The sequence below is a fragment of the Molossus molossus genome, unplaced genomic scaffold (assembly GCF_014108415.1).
Source record: "Molossus molossus isolate mMolMol1 unplaced genomic scaffold, mMolMol1.p scaffold_m16_p_23, whole genome shotgun sequence".
In the NCBI taxonomy this organism is placed as follows: Eukaryota; Metazoa; Chordata; class Mammalia; order Chiroptera; family Molossidae; genus Molossus; species Molossus molossus.
In genome coordinates, this window is record NW_023425359.1 from 6,416,940 (window position 1) to 6,435,793 (window position 18,854).

At 48.4% G+C, this 18,854-nt stretch overlaps 1 protein-coding gene across 1 annotated transcript in view; it reads right to left on the minus strand.

Moving 5' to 3' along the window:
* Positions 1–18,854, minus strand: part of DISC1 (DISC1 scaffold protein) — a 288,452-nt gene that overhangs the window by 258,278 nt on the left and 11,320 nt on the right. Inside the window, 2 exon segments of the mRNA XM_036277622.1 lie at positions 10,940–11,009; positions 17,224–18,197. Of these exon segments, the coding sequence (XP_036133515.1) occupies positions 10,940–11,009; positions 17,224–18,197 (1,044 nt within the window).

The window sequence follows — 18,854 nt, forward strand, 5'->3', positions numbered from 1 at the left end:
TTTTAATAATATTTTTTTTGTTATTGATCTTTAGAGAGAGAGATAGAAACATCGATTGGCCTTCATGTCCCCACTGGGGATCGGGCCTTCAACCCGGGCATGTGCCCTGACCGGGAATCGAACCAGCGACCTTTTGGTGCATGGTCGTCGCTCAACCACTGAGCCACACGGGCCGGGCCCACTTCCCCTCATTTTGAACAAGTATCTCTAGTAGTTATCCTAAACCTGTGTCACATCTTCTGTGGGGACTGTGGGTTGACAGCCTGCCGCTCTCGTACGCAGGTGTTCACATCAGAGAAACTACTCAAGAGGCTGTGCCCAAAGCATCCCACCTGAGGGCCTGGTCCGCACCTGACTCAGGCGGGACGTGCCCAGACGTAGGCCTGAGCGGGCGGCCACAACCAGAGGCTCCGAGGGGCTGGCGGGTGAGTATATTTGGCATGTGGGAAGAACGTAAAAACACATGAGAATAGAAAGCAGTCTGTGGTGGTTTTAAAAAATTCTCACAAATGTTTTAGACACTCCTCCTGTCAACAGACGGAGTCTAATTCCCCTGCACTTGCCTATGGGCACCTCACTCCTAACAAACAGAACACGGCAGGGGGACACGGCCTGGCTTCCAGCTCAGGCCTCAGTGAGTGGTCGTTTCTGCCTGGCTCGCTCTCAGGACGCCATCGCCTTACTCTGCAGAAGCCAAGCAGCCGCATGGAGAGGCCGCAGGTATGTCTTCCGGCCACGGTGCCAGCCCACGCCAGCCCAGCACCAGCCCGGTACCAGCCCAGCACCAGCCCGGTACCAGCCCAGTACCAGCAGACGGCATCAGCCACCAGACGCGTGAGTAAGTGACTGCAGGTGATTCCAACCCCGCCTCAAGCTGCCCCAGTTGATGCCTGGAGTGAGGATGAGCTGCACCCACGTGGCTCAGCCCAAATTTCAGGTTGATGAGCATAATACAGGTTGCCATTGTTTTTCTTGAACAGCTTTGTTGAGTATAATGTATATACCATACAATTTACCCATTTAAAGTGAGAGAAAAACATCAATCAGCTACCTCCTGCGCCCTATGGGGGATCAAGCCTGCAACCTGGACTTGTGCCCTGACTGGGAATTGAACTGGGACCTCTCAGTCCATGGGATGATGCTCAATCCACTGAACCACACTGGCCGGGTTACATTATAATTTTTAAATTTGTGGGAATATATATAACAAAATTTGCCATTTTGACAATCTTTAAGTGTACAATTTGATGGCATTAAATATACTCATAATGTGGTGCACTTTTCATTTCCAAACTTTTCATCTTCTCAAACAGAAACTGTGTGACCATTAGGCAATAACTCTCCATTCTCCCCTGCCTCCTGCCCCTATTCCTTCTAATCTACTTTCTGTTTCTGAATTTGCCTAATCTAGGTATTTCATATAACTGGAATCTCACAATATTTGTCCTGGTGTGTCTGGGTTATTTCACTTAATGTTCTCAAGATTTGTCCATGCTGTAGCAGGTATCAAAACTTCATTCCTTTTTATGGCTGAGTAATATTCCATTGTATGTGTATACCACAGTTCGTTTATCCATTCATCTACTGATGAACATTCATATTGTTTCCACCTTCTGGCTAATGTGAACAATGCTGCGATCTGCCATACAAACATCTGGGGCCCTGCTTTCAATTCCTTTGGAACATACTTAAAGGGAATACAGTCAATAATATTGTGATAAGTTTACATGGTGACAGATAATTACAAAATTTAGTGAGGTAATCAGATTGCAAGGTATAAAAATTTTGAATCATTCTATTGTACACCTGAAACTAATGTAACCAATATAAGATTGTACATCAACTATACTTAATAAAAATATAAATTTAATTTTAAAAAGTAAAATTGCTTGGTAATAAGGTTTAGCTTCTTAAGGAACTGCCAAATTGTTTTCTATAGCACTGTACCATTTTACACTCCTACAGCAAAAGGATCCTCACATCCAAAATAATAATGTTGCATCCTCACCATCACTTATTTTACAATTTTTGGTAAAAGCTATCCTATTGGGTGTGAAGTGGTATCTCATTATGCTTTTGATTTGCTTTTCCTCTATAACTAATGATGTTGAGCATCATTTCATGTGTTCATTGGCCATGTATATATCTTCTTTGGAGATATGTCTATTGAAGTCCTTTGTTCATTTTTAAATTGGTTTGTTCATCTTTTCCTCATTGAATTATATATTCTGGGTATTAAACCCTTATCAGATATATGAATTCCATGTACTTTCTCCCATTCTTTCAGTTGTCTTTTCACTTTCTTGGTAACGTCCTTTGATAGACAAAAGTTTTTAATTTTGATGAAGTACAATTTACCTATTTCTCTGTTTGTTACCTGGGTTTTTGGTGTCATATCTAAGAATCCATTGCCAGATCCAAAGCCATGAAAATTCACCCCCAGTGTTTTCTTCTAAGAGTTTTGTGGTTTTCACCAAAGTCATTAAAGCATTTTGAATTAATTTTTGTATATGATGTGAGGTAGGGATCCAACATTATTATTTTGGATGTGCACATCCAGCTGTCCCAGCACCACCTGTTGAAGTGACTCCTCTTTCCTCCATCGAATGGACTTGACACCCTGTCAGAAATCAAGGGGCCTTGAGCATATGGGTGTATTTCTGAACTCAGCTCTTCTGCTTTGGTCTATCGCTCCATCCTCATGCCAGTACCACATTGTTGTGATTGCTGGAGCTTTACAGTAAGTTTTTAAATCAGGAAGTGCTAGTCCTCCAATTTCTTTTTTTTCAAGATTGTTTTAGCTATTCTTACCCTTTGCAGTGTCATATGAATTTCAGGATCAGATTTTCTTTAAAAAAAAAATGGCATTGCAAATTTTGACAGTGATTGAGTTGAATTTGTAGATTGCTTTGGCAATAGTACTGACACTTATAATATCAAATCTTCCTGTTCATAAACACAGACTGTCTTTCCATTTACTTTGGGCTTCGTTAATTTCTTTCAGCAATGTTTTGTAATTTTCAGTGTAAAAAGTCCTCACTTACTTGGTTAAATGTATTCCCAATTATTTTACTATTTTAGATGCTACTGTAAATGAAATTGCTTTCTTAATTTTGTTTTTGGATTATTCATTGCAGGTGTATAGAAAGACCATTGATTTTTGTGTATTGATCTTATACCCTGAAATACTGTAGAATTTATTTATTAGCTCTCACAGTTTCTCATGGGTTCTTTGGGATTTTCTATATGTGAAATCATGTCATCTGCAAATACTGTAGGGATAATTTAGGAGGGGCCTACTTGCTCTGGCTAGAACTTCCAGTACAATATTGAATAGCAATGGTGAAAGTAGGCATCCTTGTCTCATTTATGATCGTAAGAGGAACAGATGATGTTAGCTATAGATTTTTCATAAATAGCCTTTATCATATTAAAAAGGTTCAATTCTACTCCTAGTTTTTGCAGTTTTTATTATGAAAGGTGTTGGAATCTTGTCAAATGGCTTTTCTGAATCAATTGAGATGATAATGTCTGGTTTTTTCCCTTCATTCTATTAATATGAAGCATTATATTGATTTATTTTCTTATACTGAACCACCTTGATATCAGGATAAATTTACTTGGTCATAAGACCCACTAGCTCATGATGTACAGTCCTTTTAATGTGCTGTTGAATAGGTTTCCTAGTATTTCGTTGGATATTTTTATATCTTTATTTATAAGGGATACCTGTCTATAATTTTCTTTCTTGTGATGTCTTCATCTAGCTTTGGTATCAGGATAATGCTAGCCTCACAGAATGAGTTAGGAAGTGTTCACTCCTTTTCCTTTTTATTGTAAGAGTTTGAGAAAAAAGTCATTAAATTCCTCTTAAATACTTGATAGGATTCACCTGTGAAGCCATCTGGTCCTGGACCTTCCTTTATTGGGAGGTTTTGATAACTAATTCTTTCTCTTGTTCTTGAGTGAGTTTAGGTGATTTGTGTTGTTCTAGAATTTCCCCACTTCATCTTGGTTATCTAATTTGTTGACATAAAATTGTTCATAGCATTCTTGTGCAATCATTTTTATTTCTGTTTGTAGTAATGTCCTCACTTTCATTTTTTATTATTTCCACCTTCTCTCCTTTTTGTCAAATTTGTTGATATTTTCAAAGAACTAAATTTTGGTTTTATTGAATCTCTATTGGTTTTCTATTCTCTACTTTATTTATCTCTGCTCTAATCTTTGTTATTCTCTTTCTTCTGCTAGTTTTGGGTCTAGTTTGTTCTTTTTTTCTAGTTCCTCAATGTGTGAATTTAGGTTATTGACTTGAGAACTTTCTTAATGTAGATACTTATAGCTATAAATTTCCCTCTGAGTCCTGCCTTTGCTGCATTCCACATGTTCTGAGATGTGTTTTCCTTTTCATTTATCTCTAAAATTTTCCTTGAATTACCAGGAGAAAAAATATATATATATTTTTTAAAAGCAAAAAAGAGGAAACACACAAAGACACCAAAAACAAGCAAGCAAACATACTTCTCTCCCAAGTCTTTGCAGACTGGTCATATGCTGGGGCAACTCCACACTTAGCCAGGCTGGCACTGAACCCACTGATCAGTCTGAGGTAAAAGCTGAGGGTCTTCTCTGCTCTTTTCTGAGCATATGTCTCACCTTGAGCATACAAGTAGTTTTCTGAATTTCATATACATGGGTGATTTTGAATGTCCTCATTTCTCAAAGAATCTCCGCAGTTTCAGCTCCAGGCTTTAGGCAGTCTGTTGTCTCTCTCCGCCAGTAACCTTTGCCCCAAGTGTCGCAGTGTGTTAGTTCACCTTGCAGTGTTCTCAAGCAATGCCTGCCCCTTTCCGGCCTATGTTCCGAGTTAGCCAAAACACAGACAAGTGCCTCGTGTCAGTAGCTCAGGAAGCCCCGACAAGTTAGAACAGACACACACAATAACTTGCACATAAGGTCCCCTCTACTTCTCCTGGAATCGGGAACCAAAGACACACTGTGAACGTGAGCTGCCTCTTCAAGATCACTGCTGTCCTCACAGGGAATATAGTTAGTAATATTGTAATGACCGTGACTGTGTCGGATGGCTACTACATTGATAGGGGTCATCACTTGTCAGGTATTTACAGTCCTCCCTGCCACTTCGTGCTTCGACTTTCGCGGCTTCACCCTATCACAGTTTTTTCAAGTACATTCATTAAAAAGTTGATTGAGACAGTGAAAATGATACAGTGCGTGCTCGGTTGTCTGAGTCAAATATACACCCCTGTATTACAATTAAAATTAAAATTACTGTACATATGGACTGTAGGCCTATGTATTTGAGCACTCTGGGAATTCTTTTTTTTATCCTCACCCAAGGACATTTTTCCATTTTTTGTTCAGACAGAGTGGGAGGGAGAGAGAGGAAGAGAGAGAGAAAGAGAAACATCGATGTGAAAGGACACATCGAGTGGCTGCTACCCGCACGACCACCCAGGGCCAGGGACAAACTGTAACTGAGATACTCGCCCTTAGCGGGAACCAAACCCGGGTCTCTCTGGACCACAGGCCGACACTCAAACCGCTGAGCCAAACCGGCCAGGGCACCCTGGGAATCCTTCAACACCAGGTGCAACCGCTAGAGTCTGGAACGGATTAACCACGATAAATGAGGGATGACTGTATATGTCTAATTACTAGGTTGTACACCTGAAACTAATATAATTGGTGTGTCAACTGTAATTAAAACGTAAATTTAAAAAAGAAAAAAAATTCACTGCTGTCCTAGGAAGAAAGTGGGACAAGGACAAATAAAAATGCCACAAAGCTCTCCTACCATTTCCAAGTTGCCTTTTTCTTGGTTCAGTGCTTGCTTGGTCGCTAAAAACCTTGAGCTGTTTTCCAGAATTCTGAAATTTTTGGTTCTGGCAAATTCTGCTAGTTTTTTCATATTTCCGCTGGGGAACAAATGATTGGAGTTGCTTACTCTGCAATTTTCCTGGTGTCACGCTGACATCGTTTTAAGTACTAAGCTTTGTGGTGGTTTGTTATGCAGCGTATTCGTTTACTGTGGCTGCTGTAACAAATAACAACGAACTTTGCGGCCTAAAACAACACACATTTATTCTCTCACAGTTTTGGAGGCGAGAAGTCTGAACTCAGTTTCATTGGGCTGAAATCAGGTGTTAGGAGGGCTCTACTCCCCCTGGGGGCTCTTGGGGAGACTCTGCCCCTTGCTTCTTCCAACTTCCCATGGCTGCCGGCTTTCCTTGGCATGTGGCCACAGTGCTCCATTTCTGCTTCTGGGGTCACATCACCTCCTCCTATTATTATCTAATCTCCCTCTGTCTCTCCCATAGGACACATGTGATGGCATTTAGCCCCCCCCCCCCCGATAATCAAGGATAATCTCATCTCAAGATCCTCAATTTAATCACATCTACAAAGACCCTTTTCCAAATAAGTTAATGTGTGCAAATTCCAGGGATTAGGATTTGGATATCTGGTGGGGGAGGGGAGCATTTTTGCAGCCTTCTGCATGCAGCAGTAGATAAGGGGAACATGTGGTTTGAGAGAACACATCAAACTACAGAGAGAAAAGTGAGGGTCCTGGCACTCTTGAGCCCCTGACTCCAGCTGCCCATCACCATCCCACCAAATAGTAAGACAGTAAGTCTTCTTTTCTCCTGGTACCAGTTTAAATTTCTCCCTCTTGAAAGTAGAGAGCCCTCATACCAAAAAAAAAAGAAAAAGAAAAAATCAATTCTAACGTTAACTGAAATTTCACGCCTTTATATTTTATCCCAAATAAACTAATATTCCTTGGGGGTGGGTTAGCTATCTTTTACACTTTTTTTTTTTTTTTTTTTAGTCCACCGTGGTATGGTAAACCTGGCAAAAATTCAATAAATACTTGGTCTTGTGAAAGGGTACCACGATGTGCTGGCCCAGAGCCGGGTTCTGCTCGGAAGTTGTGGGGTTGCAGACAAAACAAGGTGCTTTGCAGCCAGAATCGTCTGTGGGCAGAGAAAGGAGTGCTCAACACACTCGCTCAGGTTACAGAATGTGCCTTTTGCTCTGGCCAGTTTGGCTCAGCGGTTGAGCGTTGGCCTGCGGACCAGAGATTCCCGGGTTCCGTGAGTTCCCGCTAGGGGCACATACCACCAAAAAAAAAAAAAGAAAAAAAAGAAAAAAGTTTCTTTTACTTTCTACTTTTCTATCAGACATCTATAGGTGAGCACAGAGTGGTCAAGCCAGGTTCATCGACCCCCTGTGGACACACCTGCCCTGAAACCATCAGGCCTCTTGTCACGGGCTGTGGCAGCCCACAGGTCCATATGCAGAAGCCTCAGCTCCCGGTATCTCAGAACGTGACTGCATTTGGAGATGGGATCTTAAAGGAGTTATTAAGTTAAAACGAGGTCACAAGGGTGAGCCTTCATCCAATATAACTGGTGTCCTTATAAGAGGAGGTCAGGACACAGACAAATACAGAGAGGAGACCATGTGAAACACAGGAGAAGACAGCCGTCTACACGCCAAGGACAGAGCCTCAGAAGGAACCAACCCTGCTGATCTCCAACTTCCAGCCTCCAGAACTGTAAGGAAATGAATTTCTGTTGTTTGAGCCGCCCAGCGCATGGTGCCTGGTTACGGCAGCCCGAGTGACTAACGTGCCCCTCCTGGTAAGAGAAATCAACTGTTTGTACCAACGATAGATAGTTGGGACCTCAAATGATTATGGTTGGAAGATTCGATCCTGTTGAGGCTTTTGCTCCTGATCACAGACACACCCTTCCAGTTCCGTCATCTATTCCTCAATCTGTGGAAAGAGAAATCCTTGGGAACGTTTAAGAAAGCAAATGAAATTGGTGGTATTTCTAAAGTCCTGAGTGCCTTCCCAGAAAAGGTGATCATTCCACCCCCGTGAGCTGGCCCCAGACGACCTAAGTCACTGCTCTGTCCTGCATGGCCACCTGCAGGGCGGCTGGGCTCCTTCCCTCAGGTGGGCTCGCTCTCCTGGGGTCCCGGCCACTCAGCCACAACGAGAGGGCGCAGGAACGCACAAACCCGTGAGAACAGCTTCCGAATCAGTCTTCCGTGCACCAGAGGGCCTTCCTGCTCACCGCCCCGCCCTACCAGCCGGAGTGTGCCGCCGGAGAACCTGGCCACTCGCAGTGCACAGGCAGATACACGGAGAGCAGGACGCCACGTCCACCACGGGCTCGGCTACCTGCTGACCTCATCAGGAGGTGCATCTGAACTCCAACTATGCCCCGAGTTAGGGAGCAGGGGAGGAGAAAGAGGATGTCTGTCCTCGCCTAGGTGCCTGGTAGTCAGCAGCACATCTAACCCTGGAGCTGCCAGGTGTCCTCAGGAACAAGGCCCCCGACAGCACCCCGCACGATCCCCGCGTAACAGACCCATTTCCTCACAGCCATGGAAGGAACGCAGGGGAACTGACAGGGGAACACGCTGTGACATGGTCAAGGGGGGACATCCACTCAGCTATGCTCGTGCCTCCAACGCTCCAGGAGATTGAATCAGTCCTTGACCTTAATACCAAGATGGAGCTGAGGGGCACCCCGCTGGGAACACCAAGGCAAGGTGCCACTCCGAAGCCACGTTTTGTGCTACAGACCAAAGGGACGTATGTCACATGCAGATAAACATCTGAGCCCGTTCGCCAAGCTCCAGTCTGCGGTAGGGGACACCCCACCCTTGGCACTCTTTCCACAATGCTCGTTTGTATGTATCACTCATCTCCCAACTGTTCACTTTTTACCTCAAATAAGAGGAGGCAGACACAACTTTTATAAGAATAACGCCAAAGATTAAGATTGAATAGTACACACCCAGCCAGTGGGACTCAGTGGTTGAGCGTCCATCCATGCACCAGGAGGTCGCCGGTTTGATTCCCGGTCAGGGCACACGCCCAGGTTGTGGGTCAGATCCCCAGTGGGGGGCATGCAGGAGGCGACCAATCAATGTTCTCTCTCGTCGATGTTTCTATCTCTCCCTCTCCCTCTCTCTTTCTAAAAAAAAAAAAATCAATAAAGAAAAAAAATAAAATGAGTAAATAGTACAAGTGCTAATTTCCTAATACCCTACTTTTCAAGTGAAAGTGCCATCCATTCCCTCGGTGCACCTCAGTGCAGAGCCTTCATCCCTTCTTCTTCTGGTCGTTACATAAGCAAGAGTTTCCAGAATCCAGGAACTTCCTAGGTAGGTTCTGCCCCCAAGCCTCCTACAAAACTCAGGTTCCACACTGGGATACCAGGTGCTTTGGACCGAGTGAGAACAGAAGGCAAAGCAGGTGGATGGCCAGACCTCGTGGCAAAGAAAATGAATCTGTGTAATAGTGGAAAACTTTAAAACTAAGTTTAATTGTCTTTCAGCAGGTGCACCGTGGTCCAGGAATGGCTCATTTACTCTCTGTCTGTAGCTGTGCCAGGGCTGAGGGGGCACTTCTCCTGCCTGACTCGAATTTCTCTCACACCTCATCCTCCACCTAGCACCATCCGAACAAGACAGCTATAGAAAGAGTGGGAGAGTCAAAGAGTTCCACCTCCATTCCCACTCTCCCTCACCTTCCGCACACCCTGTCACTTTTCAAACCTCACCTCAGTGGGACATGTAATGAGAACACCAGACAGCATTGGGTCTGGGTATTTCTTAGAAGAGGATCTGCAACCTCCTCTTGGAAATCACTCACCCCCTTCAGTAGGGCCCCCACTGCAATGGTCTGTGAAGTATTCCTGGGGAATAGCAGAGTAGGGCTAACCCCAAGGCTAACCAGCTTCCAGAATAAGACTTAGTCTACATCCCATGTCTAGACCAATCTTGGGTGGGACAAACTTGGTTATCACAGGAATAGCTATTAAGGTCACAGTGTCTGGGGGAAACTGAAAGTTATTTTATGCTCTCTCTGTTCCCCTCATCCAGCAGAAATGGGAGTGAAATCTCACCATCAGCATCCAAAGTCCTAAGATTCTTCCCCAGCCAACCACACCTGAAATCCTTCCTTTGACCCAGTCTACCCTGTGCCTGTCCACCCTCATCTGTGTCCGCTCCGACTCCTATTTTGGTCCCTCACTATAACTGGTTTTTCTGCCTTCTCACCAACTTTTCCACATTCGAGTCTCGTGTTGTTAATTCTCCTTTCTAGCTTCGATGTTTGGGGCCATTTCATGGAAATGACAGATTTGCCCCTGCAGCACAGCCGGGCACTTGCAAACTCCCCCCATTCCCTGCCTCTGGTCCGGAGGGTCTGAGAGCTCAGTGAGGGATATATTACAGCATCATCAGGCCAGAGGCTCGCCTGCCTTGCCTTTCTATCCTTGCCACATTGCCTAGTGCAAAATAGGAGTTCAACAAATATGCTTTGGTGAATATATCACACCTTAGGCAGGCAGGTGATAACTTAAAATAACTTTTATTGTTCGAGTGCTCATGTTTCCAAACAATCAATAAAGTTACACTTATAACCCAAAGGATTAATGCTCAGAAAATGTTTTGGTTTTTTTTGGTTTTTTTAATCCTCACCCAGGGACATTTTTCCATTTTTGGTTCAGATAGAGTGGGAGGGAGAGAGAGAGAGAGAGAGAAAAACATTGATGTGAAAGGGACACATCGAGTGGTTGCCACCCGCACAACCCAGCCAGGGCCGGGGACAAACTGCAACCGAGGTACGTGCCCTTAGCGGGAACCAAACCCGAGTCTCTCTGGACCGTAGGCCGACGCTCTAACCGCTGAGCCAAACCGGCCAGGGCTCATAAAATGTTTTGAAATCCAAAATATAATAGTGCTGTAACCTAACCCACTGCCACCGAGAGATGATCAGGGAGGTGACTGCACTGTCCCTCTGTGGCAGAAGAAAGGTCTGAGCAAGGAGGGAGGGAGAAAGGGGACATAATGGGGAAAAGAAGAAACATTCCATAAAGAAAGTCAGACTCACCCTTATCATAATCATCATCCTCAACCGCTTTTTCTTGAAGTTTCTGAAGCTTTATTCTTAAGGAGTTTACCTGTGTTGTTTTGGAGGGGAAAAAATGAAAAGCAAATTACAATAGCATTCAAGCAAACTTATTCTTGTAAAGCTAAACGCATTCAGAAACTATTTCACAACTGAACTTCTTTATTCTCCTTTAAAAAGGAACCATAAATGTACATTTTGCCAATGCCAGATGAATTCGTTGCACACACACACACACACACACACACAGTTATATAAAGGGAAAGTGTAATTTGAGCATAAAAGCCACAGAGTTAAAATGTTATTTTAAACAACAACAAAAAAATCACACTGCACCCTTATCTACATGAAAAATGTATGATAAAAAGGAATACAAATGTCCTGACCTGACCTAACAGTCTCTGTTCTAAAAAAGCAGATTAAAATGAGGCGGGAAACACACCACAGCTGGAAGAGACGCCCAGAGAGCGTGGACTTGGACGCACCGCGGTGCTGCAGGCTGGCCGGCAGGGACAGCTAGGACCTCAGAGAGCCCTGCAGGGCGTCCTAAGACTCACAGGCATCCCATTAGAGAAAAGGGCATGGTCGCATTTAACCCGCATGGACTCAGTGATCCCATCAGTTGTCAGAGAATTACCAATAGTTCACGTGTAATTGTTTTCCTTCTCAACAGGAGGCCCGGAGACTTTTTTTGGAGATAGACTATTGGCCTATCAATGAACGGATTGGGGTTGGTTCCCTGAAAAACACCGTCTTCCCATCCTTTGCCCCGCGCACACTACATCTCAACACCTAGTTCAGGTGTGCCCCTCCAGCCCGCGGTGCATGTCCCTCTGTACTGCCACTGTGACCTGCGCTGGCCTCTGTGCAAAGACTCTGCTTAACAAATATTTACTGGGTGTCTCTCGGGTGTCAAGCACTGTTTGAGGTGCTGAGATACAGCACAAAATTCTCAGCCCTCCAGACTTAGATTCTCGTGTAGGACGACAAAACAACAAAGATAATTAGTAAGTTTCATGGAGCCTTAAAAAGTGATTCGTGCTATAAAAGAAGAAATATGTAGCCCCAAGGGGATCAGGAATGGTGGTAGACAGTGGGGCCGCGATTTTAAACAAGATCTCACTGAGAAGGTGACATTTGAGCAAGATTTAAACATGGAAAGGGAGCAAACCTTGAGGCTCTCCAGCAGAGCAAAGCCGGGGCACAGGCTCTGGGCAGAGCGGTCCTGGCACTGCCGGCTAAGAGCAGGAAGGCCCTGGGCCTCCCGGGGAGTGACTGACGGGGACAGTGTTGGGGGTGAGATAGGGAGGCGGTGAGAAATGCATCTGAAGAGACGTGAAGACCATTCAAACTTCTGACTTTACTCTGAGCGTCCCTGGGGGCTGACTTATGTTTGAACAACTTCCTTCTGGCTGCTGTGGTCAAGGGCAAAGGAGGGAGGGAGGAGGCCATGGGAATAACCCAGGAAGGAGGTGACGGAAGCTGACAATACAGCGGGAGCAGAGAAGTCGGTGAGAAGTGACCTGTTTCTGGTTATATTCAGAAAATGGCTGGTTGGTCTGGCTGGTGTGCTCAGTGGTTGAACGTCGTCCCTGCACCAAGAGGTCACTGGTTCGATTCCCGGTCAGGGCACGTGCCCAGGTTGTGGACCCGATCCCAGTTGGAGGGCATATAGGAGGCGGCCAGTCTATGTTCTCTCTCATCGATGTTTCTATCTCTTTCTCCCTCTCACTTCCTTTCTCTCTAAAATATCAATAAAGGGCCCTGGCCGGTTTGGCTCAGCGGTTAGAGCGTTGGCCTGCGGTCCACAGAGACCGGGTTCGGTTTCCGCTAAGGGCACGTACCTCGGTTGCAGTTTGTCCCCGGCCCTGGTTGGGTCATGTGGGTGGCAGCCACTCGATGTGTCCCTTTCACATCGATGCTTCTCTTGCTCTCTCTTTCTCTCCTACTCTATCTGAATAAAATGTGGGAAAATGTCCTCGGGTGAGGATTAAAAAAAAAATCAATAAAGGAAATAAAGAGTAAAAAAAGAAAGAAAGAAAATGGCTGGTTGAAGATAAAACCAACAGGATTTGCTAATTGATCACGTGGGAGTGAGAACGAGGCAGGAAGATGCCAGGTTTTTGGTGCCCTTGAGCATCTGGAGGGCAAGAACTATTTCTGTATCCACGCAGAAAAGGCAGCGCTCACGGTGACCTGGTTCTCCACTGCTCTGGACACACGGAGGGACTCACTCCCTTCCTGGGTCTGGTCAATGAGTGTGAGTGGAAGGGACAGAGGCCCCTTCTGCACTGAAGCATTTAATTGCTCTTATAGTACGCTTCGTGTTCTCCACCTTGGCTCAGTGACTGAGGGGCCATATGATCAGAGGGTGCAGGCTGGGTCTTGAGTGACTCGAGGGAGCAGAGCCCCCAACCACCTCTGCGGAACACGAAGCATAAGCAAGAAGCATGCTTCTGTGATGTTAAGCCTCTGATACTGTGTTGCTGTCTGTTACTAACCCACTCTGACTAACAATCTCCAAAGGCAGGCACAAGGTGTAGCAGTTGTCAGCACGTACATTCTAAATGAATGAAAGAATGATCACGTTGAGCCTTTGCCCTTGAAGCGCTCACATGACAAGTGCAAACCCTACCAGCCCCTCCGTCCTATATGTTAGTTGGAGGACAGGCCACGTTGGCCACACCTCATCCAAGTGACAGCATCACTGAACACTTGCCAGAGCTGGGACAAAAGAACCACAGGAAAGAAAAGCCAAAGAACATTTCATTTACAGCCAATGCCCACCTCACCTTCCCCCTCTCATCCAACTCTCTCTGTCGGACCTGAATTGATGCCCTGGGAAGCACAGCCACCGGCGGGCATGGCTTACCCAGTGACACAGCCCGTGGGAGGCAGCAGTTTCTCGCCTCTCCTCCAGCTGCCACAGCCCGAGGGGGCCCAACCTGCAGGGCACTGCCCACTTCCTCCTCCGCACACCCAGGTAGCATCCCCTTTCACTGCCGTTTTCTCAGCCCCACCCAAGCCCTGGCGGGGTCCCTGCGTGGCCATTTTTCAATCACATAAAATCACATATAAGTGACTCTCACTGGTAGTAGTTATGTTCCATAAAGTCACCAGGAACACTCGACTAGCAAATACCGAACCATCGCTTCCAGGGGGACGTGCAGGGTTAGGCTCCCGAGAGCCTGGAGTCACAACATTTCTGTCAACCGATCATATAGAGTACATCACTGTGTTTTATGCATGTTTCAGATTAAAGTTGTTTTATGGAACATACACAGCTGATTCACCAACACCACTCGCACGGCGACACGACGAGGCACACCTGGACACAGCCCCTCGTGTTTCCCCCACAGGGCACAGCACAGCCACTGTGACTTAGGGGCACTGTAAACAGCGGAGTCACCAACAAAACACACACAGCATATGAAAACACGGCACTAAGAGACCACAAAAAGGACCCCTGTTTACGGGATGAGAGCTGAAACAAGCCCGCAGAAGGTCACCTTTGAGACCTCGGCTGGGAGCGTGCACGCTGGGGAGACAGCATCAGGTCCCAAATTTTCAGCCATCTGGGCATGTCCACAGTGACCAGAAAAGCCTTCTGAGACAGACTTTGGAGTTACCATAAATTGTATCAAGTAAGCGAATTCGCAAATATAGAAACCGCGAACACTGAGGACTATTTTAAAAGATGCTAAAACTCAAATTCCTGAGATTTGCATTTTTACTTAAGGAGAAGGGAGAGGGGGTTAAGTAATATTCTAATATTCTAAAGAGTTAGAATATAATATCTAAAAGGCCCCCACACAGTAGAATCCCAGTAGATCCTTTTTCAAAGGATCCTTAGCCAACCCCTTTCCCCCCATCATGAAGGCCTCCCCAGGGGCCCAAATCAGCAACCTGGGGCCTCAGTGCCAACTAGTAAAAGCAGCACCTCCCAAGTGACTCCCCTCGCCATGGTCAGCTCCAGCTGCCAGAGGCTTCTTCCTCCTACAAGATCTATGCTCTGGACTGAGTTCTCCCATTACCCCATCACACTGAAGAAACTTCATTCCTCTTCATGCAACAGACATCAAATCATTGAAAATGTACCATGTTTTCCCTTGTCCAGGTATTCCATTATCACAAGCAAAGATACTTAAACTACAGATAAATTGTGTCCCGATCCCATCAAGTGGCATTCGACTGGCGTCTGAGTATGGGTTGGGCTGGGGGGAGGGGTGGTCTTGTGAGACCTTAGCCTGTGGGACCTGATGCTATCTCCAGGTGAACAGTGTCAGAACTGAATTAAGGTACAGGATGCCCAGGTGGTTCTGGGGAACTGCTGGTGTGGGGAACCCTGCCCCCACTTGTAACTGGTGACCGGACCCCCTTTAGTGCCTTTGTGCTTTGTGTGGCTGCCTTTCAGATTCTCTTCTTGTGCCTTAGTCAGTCAACCCCAAAAATCTGCCTGGTAGAATCTGTGGCCCATCTTATCAAGATGATCTACTTCATTGAAAACCGAATGAAGCCAGAGCCTGCTGAGGGCCAGGAAGCATGTGAGGCAACAAACCCAAAACCGTCTCAGGAGGTGGCCTGCAGGTCCGGAGCTCGTGGTCAAGTGCGAAACTTGGACCCACAAACAGAGTATTACTGGGTGTGGTGAGTGCGGTGATGGGGCACGTCCGACGTGCTTTGGGAACAAAATGGAAGGAGGGAGTCGTTTGGTCTGGAGCGGGGAGGAAATGTCGCACAAGGAAGCGGCTTTGGAGCCACACCAGACGGGACACATAGGAGCTTGGCAGGTGGGAAAGTGCAGGAAGGAAATTCCAGGCGGAGGGAAAACTGCGAGCAAAGGTCTGAGGCACAGCTGTCCCTGGAGTTTTTCGAACAGGAAGCAGCACCAGATGGGTGGCAGGAGGAAGGCCCCCGGGGCAGGCTGCGGGGCTGGGAAAGGCCTCCACTGTCAGATAAGGAACCCGTTCGCTATCCCGCTATCCCGCTATCCCGAGGAGCAACGAGCCACCGAAGGTTTTAAACCAAGGATAACACTGACCCACCACTGCGTGGGAAGATACCTCTGCTGGTCATGCAGAGGATGAACTGGAGGAAGGTAATAGTCAAGAATCTCTTGCAAAACCCAGGTGAAAGATAACAGGAGACTGAACCAGGGCCGTGGCCGTGGCCATGGCGAGGCCACGGGAGGTGCGGGAGCTGTAGGACTAAGAGGGCTTGGAGACGGACGCCATGTGGGGAGGGGTGAAGACAGCTACAGTTTCTCTAAGAAGCTGGATGGATGGAGTCTATTATTTCAAATCAACAAATATTTATTGAGGGGGGCCCTTTAAAACAGGTGCGGTGGGAAAGGCAATGACGTCCGTTTTGGACTCATCTAACTCAAGGATTCCACACATTACCTGGGGACAGAGACCTGCATGTCTGGCCTGGCTTTGCTCTCTCCCTGGGTTATAAACCAGAAGGCTGGGCTGAGGTCCCCGAGGGCCAGAGCATCAGGCCACAGGTAAAGAATTGAAAGTAAATGAGGTACTTCCACCAAATACCTGATGAGTGGGTGCCCTACTTCCCTGCTCACGTGTACATATGCACACACACGCACACACACGCACACACAGACGTATGCATACAGCACAGTCTTGCTAGGGTAAGCCACACAGCCCAGGGGTCAGCCACCAGCACCTCTGCCTGGGTTTCCCTGGGACTCCGGGTGGGAGCACCCTGCCTGCTGGCAGCGGCTCTCAGGCACCTGGGTGGACAGCACCAGCGCGGTCACGACGCGGGGCCTCGCAGCACGCACTCTCACCACAGAACGATCCTGTGCAGTGCTGTCATCTTTCCTAAGGGACCTGAGGGCCCGAGGGGTCTGGTGACCGGAAACAACCCTGGCAGGGGTTCCCTGCAGGAGGCCGGGGCCCAGCACAGGCCCCGCACCGCCAGCTCCGGCCCTTCCGCCTGTTTCCCGGTTCCAAGCAGAGCCGGCTGCACTAACCAGGCACCTAGGCCGGAACAGCGGGGGAGCCCGCAGCCCAAAGGGGAGCAAATCTGAGCATCTAAATGACAGGGCAGATGAAGGGAGAACAGACTGTGCTCAAACGGGAGGAGGAGAAGCCGAAGCGCAGCAACGTCCTCCTGCAGCCGGCCACCGAGGGGCTGCTGAGCTCGGGGGAAGTCGGTCAACCCCAGAACCACTGTCTCCTGCCCTCCGCCCAGAGCTAATCTGAGCCTGGGGCACTGGGGGGCCCAGAGGTGGGGGAGACACCGACCTCCAGCTGCCTGCGGTTGCTGAGCAGACAGTCCTGCAGCAGGGGCTCACATTTCCTGAGCAGCAGGTCCCAGTGGAGCGCAGCCCCCTCGAACCTTGAGGGGTCCGAGGAGCAGGAGGAGGCAGCGTCTGTGTCCAACCCGGAAAGCGGCTCACACTCCAGCCCGGGGCTGGCCCCTGCGGTCTGGGCAGAGTCGGCAGGGCCCTGAGCGGCCTGGAGACTGAAGGAGGTAGAGAAAAGTCTGGGGTCCTGGAGGGGCCTGTCCAAGCCGGCAGCTTTGGCCTCCATGGCCTCCGGCTCTCTGGATGGCGGGCAGCCTTCGGCTTCTCCACGTTCCCCGGCAGAGCTGAGTGAGAGCTGGATGAAGCTGAAGCTGGAGGTAACGGCCTCCTGAGAGCTGGCAGGGGCGGAGGGGACCTTGGGGCCACTTCCAGGGCTGCAGCTGGTGCCGCTCACCTCCTCTGGGGCCAGACAGCGCTTCGTCCAGGTGGCCTTGGCTCCTTCAGTGCAGGTGGCCTCCTGCCGAGGGCCCGGGGCCTCCGAACTGTCCATGGGTGGGAGCTCCCCCTGACACCCAGTGTCCCCAGGGCTGCACCACCTGGTCAGCCTGTTGGGCGGTTTGCTGCCAGCTCTGAACTGAACCCCACAGAACCCCGAGGTCCCTCTGGCCGAGGTCAGAGCTGAGCCTAGGTGGCCCACACAGGTTAGAGCCGAGGCTGCCGTGCTCCTGGGAGGAGGGCTGCCAACCGAGGGGCCTCGCCACTGGCCTCCGGGGTCAAGGCCACGCTGTCCAGCCCTGGACCCAGAGTGGCGGGACTCGGCACCACATGCCCCTCCCTGGGCCCAGAACGAAGTGCCCACAGCGGGGGAGGGGAACCTGATCTCGGGCCCGGCTTCGCTTCTCATGTAGCCGGGTTTCCGTGCCAGCCGCCTCCTCCGAAAAGACACTGCAGGTGGCAAGCAATCCTGGCTGCCTGGGAAGGAAGAAAACAGCACATTAAACACTCAGATCTCACGGGCTCAGCGGGAACTGTGTCTGGAGAACATCCCTAGGTTTAGAGGTCATCTCTGGGCGCATCGGAGATGCTGGCTCAGGAGTCAGGGGTCACCCCAGTACAGAAACTTGGATGATGCCTGGGAAGCAGTAGAAACAGCACAGCGCTCAGCTCTGTTCAGCCGAGCAGCTGGCGCTGCCGTGAGTCATGCCAACACGTCAGCTTGCACACGGGAGCCACAACCTTGGTAGGTCCTCGGGACCCTGCAGCATCTTGCCCGTTGGTCTTTCAGGCACATCAGCACTTTCAGCCGGCGTCAGCCCAGAAAGCAAATGGCTGGAGACCAAACGCCAGCACACTCCTCGGAACGAGAGCCAACCACTCACCCAGCTACTCGGTGAACAATACGGGAGTGTTCGCTGCCTGAGCCGGCCACGTCCGTGCGTGCCAGGGGACCATGGACAGCTGGCGGGGACACGGGTTATGCCCATCAGTTCATCTCACACTGTAGACGACAGGAGGGCTGCTTGAGGCATCCCCCTCCCGGGTGTGCAACAGGAATAGAAACAATAAAAAAGGCTCACACCTCACAGAAGCAGGATGGTATAGTGCCCTGGCAGTGCCATTGCTGGCTGT